We start from the raw sequence: 15,299 nt of genomic DNA, 5'->3' as shown, positions 1-15,299 counted from the left end.
ATGCAGATGAGCCAAATCCTGCAGCCCCTGGCTGGGTGAGTGCTTGATGGAAAACAGATTGTTGTGAGGGCTAAGAGGAGAGCCGGTCTTCCTCCTGAAAGAAGCAGGTGGCTGCCCACAGGGTGGTTGTAGATTGCTCCCGGCCAGGAAATAACTCCCCTCCTGACCTCCTTAATCTCTTTCCCAACTGCCGCCCCCGCCCCCAGCCCCACTGCTACCACCTTAGTTCAGACTCTCATCACCCTCCACCTTGATTCTTGAATATGCCCCCAACTGGTCTCCTTACCCCCGTACTGCCCCCCTCCTCCAGCCACTCACCACTGCCTCTCCAATATTTTTTAATGCAATTGAAAGCAATTAATGAATACTTAAAACCCCCTGCACAGCTGGAATAAAATGTGGGGTACGCTTAGCACATGGTACAGGGCTCTCCAGGAGCTGGCCCCTGCCTCTCGGGCCCAAGCCACTCACTTCCGCCACCCCAGCCATACCCAGCGCTTTGCTGCTCCCCAGATGGACCGAGTCGCCCCATTCCACGTGCCGTTTCCTTTGCTGCGAGTGTGGTGGTGCTTTCTGTGTCCATCCTTAGCAGTTGTGATTGTGAGTTAACGATAACTCGCAGGTGGCCTTGGCCAAATGGGGGGCCCTTGGCCCAGGAGGTTATGACCCCCCCATCCAGCCCCACCCCCACCCTAAGGGCAGCCCTCGGCCAATGACTGACCAACACGGGGGACCGGCTCTGTGCGCGGGTCATGCACCAGAGCTCCCGGTGGCCCAGGCTGATGTCCAACTTAGACCACATCCTCGCTGAGCCCTCTGCCCCTGGTTCTTCCCTCACTTTCAGGAATCCCCACCTCAGACTCTGCCTCTAGGGAACCAGCCCAAGACAGCAACGGTGCCCTTCCCCCATCCTCTCTTTCTCTGGGGCAATTTTCACCCTTCAGATTTCAACTCGGCGATCTCCTTGTCTATGAATATTGGTCCAGGCAGAATTCACTCATTCATCAGGAGGCATCAGTTTGGTACTACTGTGCACCAAGCACCGTGCTAAACGCTGGAATAAAGCAGAGGGCTCTTTCCCTAGGAGTTCACAGGCTTGTGGCAGAGACAAGTACATAAACAGATGCACAGGCACCAGACTCAGCCTGGGGGCAGAATCAGGGATGCCCGCAGGGGATGGTGCCCACACCCGGTCCTGAAGGCTGAGTGATGTTGGCCAGTCAAGATAAATTTGAAGTTTGGGAATAAAATATACGCACTACTAGATAACTGATAAGGACCTACTGTATAGCACAGGGAACTCTACTCAGTACTCTGTAATGGCCTAGATGGCAAAAGAATCTAAAAAAGAGTGGATATATGTATATGTATAACTGATCCACTTTGCTATACAGCAGAAACTAACACAACATTGCAAATCAACTCTACCCCAATAAAAATTTTTTAAAAATACACACTACTATATATAAAATAGATAACCAGCAAGAACCTACTGTAGAGCACAGGGAACTCTACTCAATATCTTGTAATAACCTATAATGGAAGGGAAAATGTAAAAAAAGACTATATATATGTGTATGTATAGATACACACACATGCACATATATGTATGTGTAACTGAATCACTTTACTGTACCCCTGAAACTAACACAACATTGTAAATCAACTACATTTCAATAAAAATTACAAACAAAACAAAACAACAACAAAAAATGAAGGAATGAGAGTGAAGAAAAGGGAATCCCAAGAAAAGGGTGTAGCCTGAGTTGAGGCCAAGAGGAGGGGAAATGCCTCATAAATATGAGGAATTACAGCAACTGAATGATGCTGGAGCATCAAATGTGACCTCAGGGATGATGGGAGATGAAGATGGAGAGGCGGGGAGGGCCTGGACCACGGAGGGCCTCTTCTGTAACGTCCCATGAAATCAAGCCTGAAAAAGCCTCATTCATTTTGCAAAGAAGAAGTCACCAGTGATCTTAGTAAGAGAACTTCAGTAGCGTGATGATGCCAGAGGCTAGGTTGCAGAGGTTAAACAGCAAACAGGGGATATGGAAGCAGAGATGTCTCTCTCCGGGAGTTTGGTAAGAAAGGGGAGGAGAGGGGTTGGTTAGAAGAGGGATTGGATTGAACCGGGGTCAAGGTTTATCTTAGAACGAATATGTTTATGGGTTGAAGAGAAAGGCCCAGGACACAGGATGGGGAGGAGATGAGAGGCAGGCAAGAGCCTGAGAGGGCAAAAAAGGGATGGTGCAGGTGGAGAGTGGCCATGGAGAGGGGAAGAGATAATTCGTTCTCTGGAACGAGGAGAGGAGGTGAAGGGGACGTGGTAATGGGTCATTTCAGAGACAGCATGGAGGGGGGAGGAGGAGGAGGGACTGGTGAGCGTAACTTTCTCAACCAGGAGACCCAGAGACAGAGAACACAGGTGTGTAAAGTCACCGAGGGAAGCAGAGGCCATGGGGACTCCCACGAGCCTTGACGACTCACACGAATAAACTAAAGGCTGAGCACCCAAGGGCTCACGTGTGCTGGCTGGCTTTTCCTCCTCAGGCTACTGGGTGTCAAGGAGGGGGCGATACCTTGGGGAGGCCATGTGCCTGGATTACAGCGCAAGGCCTTCGAGTCCTGTCACTGTCCAGGAGCACCTGGGAAAGGAAGGCCTCGATGCAGACAGGCCTGCCCGGCTTCTCCCTGTCTCTCAGGCCCCAGGAATGCGACCTCCACCCCTACATCACTGCCCTGTCTGTCCCTGTGAAACGGAGGGAAAGAGGGAGGCAGAGGAAGGGAGGGGTGGGTAAGGATGGATGGAAGAGGCCGGTGCAGAGGAGGTAGAGAGTGGGGCATATGGGGATGAGGGGGGGAAATGTGTTTCTAATACTGAAGTATTGGAAATAAGGCCACGTATTCGCTTTTCAGTAGCGGGCTTTCCTTTAAACAACCGGCCTTGATTCCCGCTACAGCTGCTCTTCAGTTGTTCTGAGGTCCCCTTCACACCCCCGCCCTGGATCTCCACTGACGTCTGCTTGTCCTAGGGCGCGCTTGCCTCTTTCTCGGCCTGGCCAACGGATGCCCTCAGGGCTCAGCTCTGGGTCACCTCTTGCAGAGAGCCTTCCCTCCGTCCCCCCAGGCGGCTCAGGCAGCCTGTTCTCTCATGACACACCCCCCTTCCCCACCGCACGTCACATTTTTCTGGGACTTCACATCACGCTGACGTTCCCTGCGAACACGCCTGTCTCTCCCACTAGACGCTGAGTTCCCTTAGGACAGAAGCCGGGTCTGACTCACGTTCCTACCCGCAGGGCTTGGCACAGAACAGCCCGTCGATGCAAGCGCATCAGCTGCAACTGGGCCAGAGTGGTGCCCAAAACTTCCCTCTCCTCTGATGGCCACGGGGTGGGCCATCAGTGACAAAAACACCAGCTCTGGAAGGTCCTGAGAGCCTTCCCCTTGGCCTGCACCATGCAGGACCCGGCTGTGCAGAAGCCTGGGGGAGATGAAGGAGGGAGGCCGTCTCCGTGGAGCTCGGGCTGCGGACGGCTGAGGCGTGGGCTCTGCGGTGCCCGGGACTGGCTCACCTCTGTCGCTCACTCCCACTCCCTGGCTGGCATACACGGAGCATATTTATTTCTAATGTCCCTCGTCTTGGTGGGTTTCCCCACATCCTCAGTACTGCTTAATGCAGAGAAAGGTCAGAATCACAGAGGGACCCGGTGTCCCAAGGAGTCACTTCCATGTCACCTCCGTTTTTGCAAGCACCAGCCGTGACCCGGGCTCTGTGCTGTGTTTCGCCTGGCGCTTCACTGTGCGCTGTCATTATGATGGCCATTATTCTCCTCTCGGGGAGAGATGGTGACTAATAATAACATCATGGGAAAAACAAACGCAAATCATTGAACAAGCAGATCCTGTAATGCATATTAATAATTCAAAGTAAATGATAAATCTACCCCCTAGGCCCCAGAAGAAAAGAACCTTTAAGCATCCTGAACTTGGTCTTCCTGTCAGAGATTGGAAAGCTGTACACTCTATTCCCAGCATGGGCATTTTGGACATCTGGTGACTTAGAAAGACGAGCCCTGGAAAGGGTCCCCCCCACCCCTTTAATCAATTCCTCCTTCATGCCCATTACTCTCTAATTACTCCCTGTTGTAGATTGAATTGTGTCCCCCCAAAAGGTATATTGAAGTCTTAACCCCCGGGCCCTGTGAATGTGACCTTATTTGGAAATAGGGTCTTTGCAGATGTCATCGTTAAGATGAGATCATGCGGGGAAAGGGTGGGCCCTCAATCCAATGCCTAGTGTCCTTAGAAGGAGAGAGAGATTTGGCACAGAGGGAAGAAACCCATGAAAATATGGAGGCAGAGACTGGAGTTATGCTGCCACAAGCCAAGGGTCACCTACAACCACCCGAAGCTGGAGGAAAGCCTGGAACAGAGGCTTCCCTAGGACCTCGGGGGGAGCATGGCCCCTGAGGACACCTTGCTTTAGGACTCCCGGCCTCCAGAACTGTAACAGAATAGGTTTCTGCTGTTTCAGGCCACCTAGTCTGAGATGCTTTGTGACAGCAGCCCTAAGAACTAATATACCCTTCCCTCCGCGTCTCTCTGTGGGAGGAAGAAACCAGCTGTGGCGTTCTCATGGCTCTTGACTTTAGGCGTGAGTGCATCTCACGAGACACGTGCCTGGAAGGTGAGCTGACCCAAAGGGAGGGAAACAGCTGGTGAGAGAGGAGAATCAGCCACCGGGGAGGAGAGAAGGGAGAGCAGGAAAAAGAACAAGTGTTCATGAAGATCCAGTGTCTATATGTGAAAATAACTGGGTCAGAAAACAGGGGTAGCCTCAGATGTCTATATACCTGAACCTTGAGACCGTGTAACACAAGGCAGAAAATAGGCTTTCATAGAACACTGGATGGGACAAGGCCTGTTATCAGATTATATTTTAGAAGAAGAAAAAAACCTGAAAGGTAGAAAGGTGGAAAAGTGTTGAATGTCACAGAGATAAGGAACGATATCCAAATTTATAAATCTCAGGGTAGAAATATGTCAGAGGAGGAGCGAAGGAGAAGGGGACAAATATGATGCAGCCACATGGACAAAATGATTGATGTGTTTGTTTTAACACAATTGATGAAAATGGAGGAGAGGGAAGTTATTGTAAAGACCGACTTTGACTCTCCGGACATCTGTTGGAAAACTTTTGTGGCTAAAAGCAAGGCATCTGATACATTCCTAACTTGTCCAGGTGGCAATTTCATCTCTCAAATTGCTGAAGAAGTGACCAGCAGCAAAATAAAAGTCGTAGGAACCTTGGAAGAAAGGGCTTATTATGTCATCTCCTTCGTTCGTTTGACAAACGCTTTGAGTGTCATAGCACACAGTATATTCATTTAATATAAAGATGGATTAGGTGTGGTTCCTGCCCTCAAGAAGTCCACTATGAATATTGAGTGAGCTAGACATGAACATCATGGAAAAATACAGTATGATTAATGCCATAAATGATAGAGGAACCAACTGTTAGGTGAAACACATTGGGAAACAATGGCAGTTTGGGTAAAATATCCAAGAAAAGGAAGAAGGATGTTCATAGTGAGACTTCCACCTTAGACGCTAAGAAGGCACATTTTCCAGTAAACGTGAAAGGGAGGACAGTTTAAGAAGCTCAGAAACCTCTCTTTGTCAGAGAAGGGGGCTAAAGGAAATTCTAAGGAAGGAAAGAAATCAGCAGAGTTGCCCAAGGAAGTCTTTAACAGCTCAGAATTTGAAAGGGAACGTATATGAGAGGGAGAGGAACCTCCTTAGAGATAAATTACACCGCAGACCTGGGAGGATGGTGTTACAAGATTGACATCCTAAGTCAGATCCTCCAAAACGCTAAAGCAGTGGCCTGCTGGTGTCCCCAGGGTGGGCCCTTGGAGGAGGGGTGGCCGGCCTGTGGCTGGGGCTGACATCCTCAGGCTGGAGGAGGAATCGGAGTGCATGGAACTCCTCAGCCCCTACCTGCTCCTGTCTTCACGGCCAAGGGAGTGGAAAGTAAGAAGACTGCAAGGGAGCCCCAGGGTGCTCCAGAAGTGGACAAGACTCCTGAACTCCCAGGTCCCCTGGGAGCGAAAGGGAGACTGAAAGAGGCAGGAGGAGGCCCGAGGAGGCAAACATTTTGATCTCAACTAAGGGAAGGAGGCGGATTAGACAGCAGTACCACTTACTGACGCCCAGTCCACGCTAGGTGCACATTCTCGTACACACCCAGTGACTCTCTGAGGACGCTCAGCGTAGCCAAGCTGGGTCTCCATCTAGGTCTGTGCCGTCTGCAACACACTCTGCCACAATACGCAAGACACCGTTCCTAGAGCCGGCTCTGTTCCTAATGTGGTGCCTGTGACTTGGGCATTTTTCTCTCCGAGGGCCCTGTTTCCTTATCTGTAAGAAAAGGTGATGGGCAATCTCCAGGGTCCCTCTCTGCTCTAACATCCTCTGCTTTTCCTTGGATTCTGGACCTGCCTGGTTCGGCTGCAGCCTGACTTGCGGACCCGGGACCCCTATCCTCACGTCCCCACGGCTCCCCTCCTGGGGTCTGGCCTGTGACCGCTCACCAGCACCGTGTGCTTGTAGGCCCTGTGAATCACGATGCTGTAGCCCAGCACGGTCACGTCCACCTGCTTGACCCACAAGGCCAGCGACGGGTCCCGGTCCTCGTTCTTGGCTGTGACGATGAACTTGGGGAATGTGTCTGAGCTGGGCCTGCTTCCTGTGGTGCACAGGATGAGCGGGCAGCTGGTCTGGAAGTCAAAAGGGTAGCCGTCAAAGGTCAGGTAGTGGCCGTAGCCCGAGACGATGCAGGAGGCGTCGGTGCGGGCCTGGCAGTAGTAGAGGCCGCCCTCCTCCATGCAGTACTCGTCACCCTTGCAGGGGATGGTTTCACAGTGGACGCTGTTGTCTGTGCCATTGCAGTAGCAGAAGATCTGGCAGTCCAGGTCCACCCAGAAGGTCTCATTGGTGGCAAGTAGGTGTCCCTCAAAGTTGCAGCCACACTCGCTCCGGGGGACGCACTGGCTGCCTTGCAGGGCATAGCCCTCGTCACACTGACACCCCTCGGAGCAGGTGTCCACACAGATGGGGCCCAGCGCCAGGGTCTCACAGGTCTCTGTACACATCATGCACTCCTCGAAATGGCTGTTCTCCGGGCATTCCAGAGCTGAGGGTGGGTGAGGAGGAGATGGGATTGAGAAAGGGACAGAGGTCAGAGACAGAGTCCGTGTACACTCATTGGTACGCAGGGGTGTGTGCATGTGTGTGCATATATGGCTCTGTGCATGTATGGCTGTGTGCATAGTGTGTGTGCACGTGTGTGCGTGCAAGTATATATGCTGCATGTGACTTATTTGTCCAGCACAGTGAGCTCAGCAAATGCCACGTGATCAGCACCACTGCCATCCTCGTTTGGGGTGATCCACAAGGCTCAGTGAGCCGCTCACTCACGTGCTCCTCTAGTGCACTTAGCTTTTCATGTAGAAGATTCTGGGACGAGGGGCCTGTTCTGAGCACCTGCGGCGCGCCAGGCACTGTTCTAGGCATTTTAGTGTAATTTTCTCAACAGTCTGGATGGTAAGGAGAGTCATATCACCCCTGTCTTATAAGTGAGGAAACTGAAGTTCAGTGACTTAATCCAGCTGATAAGTACCGGAGAGCGATTCGAATCTGCCTCTCCCGACTCTGAGTCTCCTGACTCAAAGACTCTGGAAAGAGAGTCCTGGAAGGAACAAGTGCTCTGAGGCTGTAGAGACCTGTGGGTACCATCTCTGAGCTTCAGTTTCTTCTCTTATTAAATAAGGACAGTACTTACCTAGGACTGCTGTTCTGAGGATTAATAACCTAATATATCAAGCCCACAGTAGGGTCTCAATAAACACTGCACCCTTTCCCTTCTTACATTTCCTTCCATTACAGATAGGTTTCAGGGAGGTGTTTCTACTCTATGCATTGGACCTTCCCTGTGTCTTTCATCTCTCTGCTCCTGGTGTCCTCCGACCCCTTCCACCTCGTCACTGACCTCAGCACATGGCCCTGCCGACCTCCTTTATTCACACCCTTTGCCCCTCCTGCACGGCCCTCACAAAGCCAAATCCTACCCATCGTCCAAGTTTCATTTCAAGTCACTTTTCTGCCTAGAAGCCTTCCTTGATAGATCAAGACTCTGCATCAGTAAGCACAGCACATAAAATAACAGCACATGCGGCTCACCACGGAATTCTGTGTAACTTCCCATGTCTCTTTATTATTTTTGTTTGTCAAAACTTGACATGAGCCGGGATGAACCCAGGAATACAGAAGAAATCTACCCACAGGTTTGTGTTTTCTAAAGATCTGTGAACCTCCTCACCATCTCCTGGGAGTTTAAGATCTTGCCTTTAAGGCTTTCTTTAGGTCTTATGCATACCATCACTCCTTAAGAGGGTTTTCTAATCCAAGGACACTATAGAGAAATTGCATGGCAGTAATAGTTCTGCCCACAAGTACCAGCTCAACAGTTCTGCACTATGGACTGAAAGCCAATCATTTTTCCCTCTGGGCTAAAGGACTGTCTCCACCTCCACTGACTAGCTGTAGGCTAGTTCAGCACTGATTAAATATGTCTGTATAGAGCGATTTTCACATTTGTCTCTAAATTATGAATGTTATAACACTGACTGCAGGTTTATGGTGAGAGCAAATAACATGACTTATTTAAATGGCTCTCGTTTTATGACTTATCATGTTGTCTGAATGCGTCTGAAAGCCTGGAACATACAGACATGAAGTAATAAAACTTCCCCTGGCTCCTAAAATGCCTCTGAAATTACTTAATTGGGCAGCCTGGCTCTGCCAGTGAGAGCTGGTTAAAAATATCTGAACACAGAAGCAGTGGTTGCCTCGCTCCAGGTCCAAAGAAGATTGTGTTCCTGACTTGCAGCTGTCACTCAGTCCAATACCCACTCTGCAAAACCCTGACCAGATCAACCCCTTAGTACCCAGAGACCTGATTAATCAAGGGTGAGCCCTGGCCCTCCACCCGAGGAGGCCATGCTCCACGGGGCTGCTTGCGTCCACAAGTCTCTCTCTAAAAGAGGCACTTATGACCGTTTGCTCCAGCTCTGCAGGCCCTGACGAAGGATGGGGAGAAGTGATTCTCAGCAGGCATTGCACCTGGAGAAAGAGGGAATCACTGTCATCCCACCACACTTGCTTCGCATGAACCATGCCACCAAACTGTGCTTCGTGCAGTACAATAAAACAAGCCAGAGACACTTCCTGCTGGGTAGGAGTTCATCGTCTAAAAGCATGGCACAGACATGGCCTGGCAGCAAAATGGATTTGGTATGGGGCAGACTCTGTAATCCCGTAATGTGAGTGAACTATAACCCGAACGCTGAGTACAGGAGCAGGGACAGAGATGGTTTTCGACAAGCTGGAGGTAGGGCAAAAGAGGATGTGGGAAGTGGGTTAAAGAGAAGGCTCTGGGAAAGCATTCTAAGCTCCCACTAGATGTGGTGGTCAGTAGAAACCTTGGAGCCCCCCTCCCTTTAGGTGACTTTAGGAAAAGAGCATGCTTCCAGAATTCCACCTGCGGATTCACAGCCTCTGTTATTAATCCCTCCCCAGTGCGGTTAGGGTCACCAGGGATATAACCGCCCAACTCTGAGATGATACTCCATATGCTCCTTTGGACTTCCAGTGCTCAGAAACCAGAGCATTATTTTAAAATAACGATATGTGTGTGTGGGGGGAAGGCAGGGGGGGATATTCTTAGCTCTGTCTAAGGTGTTACTATTACAAAGGCTTAGAGGCAAGGTAAGGATACCCCGATAGCAATGGGTAAGCCTCACCCAGACCTTAGCTTCTAATAACATTCCCCAGCAAAATGAATCAGGATTTCTTGGAGTAATGGTTGATTCTAGGCTGGGGCAGGGAAGGTTAAGAGGTGATGTGGAGCATCTCGTTAATCTAGAAAAGTAAGAAAATGACAGAGGCATATCCAAAGGACGTAGGAGGCAACTGGAAGGGGCACCCACAGGCCAAATCTGTCATAATTTTAATGCCAAAATAACAAATGTGATATGAAACATAAACCATTGAAAAGAACAGCAATCTCCGTGTCCATGTTGATAAGATAGATGATTCAGGTAAATAAATAGACGGATGGACCAGTGGATGGACGATAGATAGGGGACAGGCAGGCAGAAGAGATAGGAGGGCTCTTGCTTACAGTAAAACGACATCTGCTGACGGTACAAGCGGAGAGAGTGCTGGAGCTGTAAACCGCCAGCATGTAATCGTCATGCTGAAGATCGACACCAGCAAAAGTCATCGGGGGGCACCGAGTCGAGGAGGGGATCGTGACGACAAGCAGGGTGCTGCGTGCTCTTAAAGTACTTCCCCACAGATGGCTCGTTAGTCACCAGAAAAAAACGTAGTGACACAGAGTGGTGATATCTGACAACCCCCGAGCAGGCGATCAACGTGCCCGTCGCCAGTGAGAGGAGGCTGGACAGAGTGTGCGCCACATGTGACCTGATGCCATGAGGAAAACACGCCGCTCCTATGCAGGGGGCTGGGTGGGATGTAGAGCAGAACCCAGCCATGGCGAAGCATCAAACCCCACTGGAGGGCCATTCTACTTCAAAAGGGGGGAGACTGTAATCTTTAAAAATGACAAGATCATAAGAGACAAAGAAGCCAAGGAATTGTTCCAGACTTAAGGAGACCACAGAGACATGACAGCTAAATGCCCCATGTGGTCACGGACTAGATCTGCACTGAGGTGGAGGGGACAGCCATAAATGACACAACTGGGTCAACGGGCACAACTGAAGTGGATATTAAGTTATCGCATCAATGTTAAATTTCCTAAGGTCGGTGACTGTACTGTGCCGTGAATGAGTGTCTTGATTCTAAGGAAATATACACTTAACGTATTTAGGGGCAAAGGGGCACGATGTCTGCAACTTGCCTCCAAACGGAGAGTCGGTGAGAGAGAATGACAAAGCAAACAGGGCAAAATGCTAACAACAGGTCGTCTGGGTAAAAGCTATATAGATATTCTTGTAACCCTTCTGTAACTTTAAAATTATTTCAAAATAAAAAGTTGAAAAAATAAACAAACTTAGGTAGGAAGAAATACAATGGAAGAGACACAACCAGATGTAAAGGATGGAATCTCAGTGGTGGCGTTGGTCTTCGCGAGGGCCGACCTTCTCGGTGGGGAAGGGGTGGGAGATGTGGTCCAGCGGGGGCAGTCCTGGCTCCAGGCCTGGGTCCCGCCCCCTCAGCCACTTCTCCTTCTACCCTTCCATTTACTCCTCCCCTGGGCTCCCCCAGAACCGAGGGGATTATATGTCTCGTCTTCCCAGCAATTATTCTCATTACTACAAGTACTGCCGAGAGGGGTCAGATACTCTGGGCCCAAAATGAACAACCAGGCCCATGGGACTCTCTCAAGAACCACCGTCAGGTTTGCCCAGGGGAGCGGGGCTAATCTCCGCTCCGGGAAAGGCACCCTGACTGATCACCGCGTGCTGAAATGAATGGGGTCCTGCCTTGCCAAGAGAGAAGGCGCCCACTGAGCCATCACAAAGGTTTCCGGCCCTCTGACATGATGTGTTCCCTCTGCTAGATATAACCAAGGGTCCATAGCTAATTGTTCTACAACGAAGAGGGAGTGTGTGATTAGAAACAACAATAAGGACACGCAATAGTCTGGTCTGGGGGGACGAGCCTTCCAGAGGACACATCAGACCAGGGAAGATGGACAGGGTTAATGAGACTGTCCTTGAGTGCGACTGCACCAGGAAGAGAAGAAGATGCGGGGTCTCGGTTATCAACGCCCCGCCCCGGCCGGCCGCCCCCATGGCGTCACCCGAACTCACGGCAGAAGTCGTGGGTCCTCCAGGGCTGCACCTCCACGTCGGCGTTCTTGCAGGCGCTGGCGTACCGGGCCACAGAGTCACAGAGCTCGGACTCGTTGCCCCCGCTCTGGCACAGGCGGAAGAGGCAGGTGCGGTAGTAGGCGGTGACGTTGACCACGCTGTGACACTCCAGGAAGGAGCTGTTGGACGGGTCGTTGATGATGCCGCACCTGGAACGGCTGCGGTAGAATTTCAGCAGCTCCGAGTCGTTGCCGCAGGCCTTCAGCAGGTCCCCACACTCCCCGTTGCAGATCTCCTCGAAAGTGGTCCAGCTTTCCAGGAACACCGCCAGGTTGTCCGTGCACTTGCCATTGGGGAGACAGAACTCCTCGCTGACGTTCGCGTTGAAGAAGCCACACAAGCCCCCCGTGCAGTTGAAGTAGGCGGTGGAGAGCCGGATGTACAGCAGACCCACGTCTGAGTATTGCACGGACACGATACCCTTGGACTCGACGGTCGTGCTGTTTTTGTGTCGATAAATTTCCAGCTTCCCCGAAGGATGGAAAAAAGGCAGTTCCACTTCCTGACCGTTCACCTGAAAATTCAAATTGCTATCATCAGTTCCAGACACACACAGGGTGCCCACAGTTTCCTAGGCTGTGAATAAAGACGTGGCTCTGCCCCATGACTAGCCCTCGGAGTTCGGTTGAGAAGCTGACAGTGTGCAGAAACCACACAGACATCAACTGTTTTCTTCGTGGGCATCTTTGTTTCTTTCTTTCCAGGCTCCTCTGATCCAACACATTTGCTGTTTATCTCTGTGTGTGTGTGTGTGTGAGACCCTAAGCTAGTTCCAAACAAAACTGAAGTGTGAGCAGCCGTCACGGTAAACATGTGGCTTCCTCCTGCCCCCGACATCCTGCCTCCTTCTTCTCCCTTCAAACTTTACTTTTCCTGTGTCTCAGCCCCTTGGAAGCACACAGTATATATCTAATTATCTAGCTGTCCATCCACCTATCTACCTATTGTTATTTTGATAAATTAATTTCTGCCAGTGTGTCAATGGGAATAAAAACACAGCCCCTTCAGTTTGTGGATGTATGCTTTATTCACTGCATTGACTTTTGCTTTCTAAATTAGATGTCATGTGATATTATGAAATGCACGTGGCACTGGGAGGAGGGAGATCCGCTCCTCCCTCACCCTCTATCACCCCAGCTCTGCCACCTCCCAGCTGTCAGACCCACAGCCCTCATTTAGCCCTTTGGGAGCCTCATGTGAAAACAAGGAGTTGCGCTCGATGATGCCCAAGATTCCTTCTTACTAATGATCTATGAGTCTGCATGCTTAGTGATGGGTATTTCAGACCAGGACAGCAGGGCGTGAGGCACCATGGCAGGCACCCCTTGTGCTACTCCATACGGATTCCCATCTACAGGTAAGAGATGCAGCATACAGGGTAAAGAGCACAGACTCTGGAGCCAGCTGACCCGGGCTTGAATCCCACTTTATGGCTGTGTGTCCCAGGGGAAGTTACTTAACCTCTCTGCGCCTCAGTTTCCTCATCTGTAAAATGAGAATAATGGTGTTATCTACCTCTTAGGATGAATGTGATACTGCTTAGGATAGTGCTTGGCACACAGTAAGCACCCTATAAGTATTTGCTACTCTGGTGAGCTAGTCCTGCTCTAATTCGAGGAATTCCAGCTCCACTCCAGGTCTCCACCTGATGCACTTTTATTTGGTGCTGACAGTTAGAAAATGCTCCCATTTCGGAGTCATTGCCTTCCTAGAATCCACTCACAGTCAGAGGCAGCCAGGCAAGCCTGAAGAGCGCGGCTCCTTCGCTTGGCGGGACTCATCAGAAAAGTCTCCAAGGCCGCAAGGGTCTTACCTTGACCTCCGAAGCCCCGATGCCTTCTATCTTGACCTCCTGGTCGGCCACCAGGATCCGGAGACCCCGCAGCCAAGCAGGCCCTGCCTCTGGCTTCTTCTTGTTGATGTCGATTTCCAAGTACTCTGGCCCCTCAGGGCAGGTCTTGAGGAGCGTGTAGGAGAACTCGACGGGGAAGGGGTAGGCAGCGCCGTCGAAGGTGTGCAGCACCTGGTTCTGGCTGAGCAGGCACACGGTCTCCCGCTTGGGGAAGCAACCCTGGTAGCCGTTCTCCACTGTGCACACCTCCTCGCCACGGCACGTCTTGTTGAAGCAGTACACGTCGCCGCCCTCCTCACACAGGCACTGCACCGTGCAGTTGGCCGTGGCCCAGAAGAACTCGCCCATGGCGTAGTAGTGGCCGTCGAAGTCACAGCCGCACTTGTGCAGCGGGACGCACTGGCTGGTGCTGAGGACAAAGCCTTCGTTGCACTCGCAGCCCTCCGTGCAGGGCAGGGTGCAGCTGTGGGAGGCCGTCAGATCTGAGCATGTGTCCGGGCAGCTGCTGGTGCACACGGAGTAGTGGCTGAAGCTCGGGCACTGCACCATGGACACTGACGGAGAGGAGAGAGCGTGACAAGGTGAATGACCCAGGGGCTAACCGGCCAGATCCACCACGCATGGGGGCCTGGAGGAAGAACGCTCCTTCTGGACCTGTTGGCACCTAGAGGGAGGGCCAAGCCACCACTCACGGGGGGAAGGGAGACTGAGGGTGTGCAAGAGCACAACTGCTTTGGTAGTAACTACTGAGCAATGTGATGGACTGGGATCTCATTTGATCATCCTGACTGAAATGAAACTTCAGGTTCCTATCCTAACTAGACTCCACTGATTATTCAATACAGGTTTAGTACTGGGTGAAGTACAACCATCAAGATGGTCTAAGATCTTCAACTGATGAGCATATACGTTGGTCTGACTTTTTTTTTTTTTTTTTTTTTGTGATAAGCGGGCCTCTCACTATTGTGGCCTCTCCTGCTGCAGAGCACAGGCTCCGGACACACAGGCCCAGCGGCCATGGCCCACAGGCCCAGCCGCTCCGCGGCATGTGGGATCCTCCCGAACCGGGGCACGAACCCGCGTTCCCTGCATCGGCAGGCGGACTCTCAACCACTGAGCCACCAGGGAAGCCCCGTTGGTCTGACTTTAAAGAACATGGCCCATTCCTAGGAGGAAATAAATCCAACTCACAGGAGAAATGAAAAATCTAACTCTTAGAGGAGGAATGTGAAAAAGTGAACTTTCAAACAGGGACCAAAGAAGACTGAAAATGAATTCTCTGGGATATTAAAAATAAGAAAGAACCTTAGCTATCTGAAGGGAACCTGTGTGCCTATTGCCCCAGGAGATTGAACGGGAACTGGATGCCTTTTGAAGGCCCTTCTTGCCTTGGAAAGCTTCGATTCTTATTTTAAGAACATCTGAGTCTAGTTTGAGTCTGGTTGACCCCAACAGCCAGAGGCTCAAGAGCCTGGTAG

General features: G+C 51.1%; 1 protein-coding gene across 14 annotated transcripts in view; it reads right to left on the bottom strand.

Annotated features, from left to right (window-relative positions):
- Positions 1-15,299, bottom strand: part of TECTA (tectorin alpha) — an 86,145-nt gene that overhangs the window by 33,678 nt on the left and 37,168 nt on the right. For 13 of the 14 annotated variants that reach the window (XR_010841464.1, XR_010841463.1, XM_067039163.1 and 10 more), the window contains 3 exons: positions 13,783-14,375; positions 11,910-12,483; positions 6,600-7,201 (listed from right to left, as the gene is read on the bottom strand). Coding sequence is in view for 12 of the 14 variants with exons in the window: in XM_067039163.1 (XP_066895264.1) it covers positions 6,600-7,201; positions 11,910-12,483; positions 13,783-14,375 (1,769 nt within the window). In the remaining 2 variants the exon portion in view is untranslated. The remainder of the gene's footprint in view (positions 1-6,599; positions 7,202-11,909; positions 12,484-13,782; positions 14,376-15,299) is intronic. The other variant, XM_067039172.1, reaches the window with a different exon arrangement.

The sequence above is a fragment of the Kogia breviceps genome, chromosome 7 (genome assembly GCF_026419965.1).
Source record: "Kogia breviceps isolate mKogBre1 chromosome 7, mKogBre1 haplotype 1, whole genome shotgun sequence".
In the NCBI taxonomy this organism is placed as follows: Eukaryota; Metazoa; Chordata; class Mammalia; order Artiodactyla; family Physeteridae; genus Kogia; species Kogia breviceps.
Note: the sequence above shows the minus strand (reverse complement) of the source record. Positions and strands in the feature narration are given on the sequence as shown.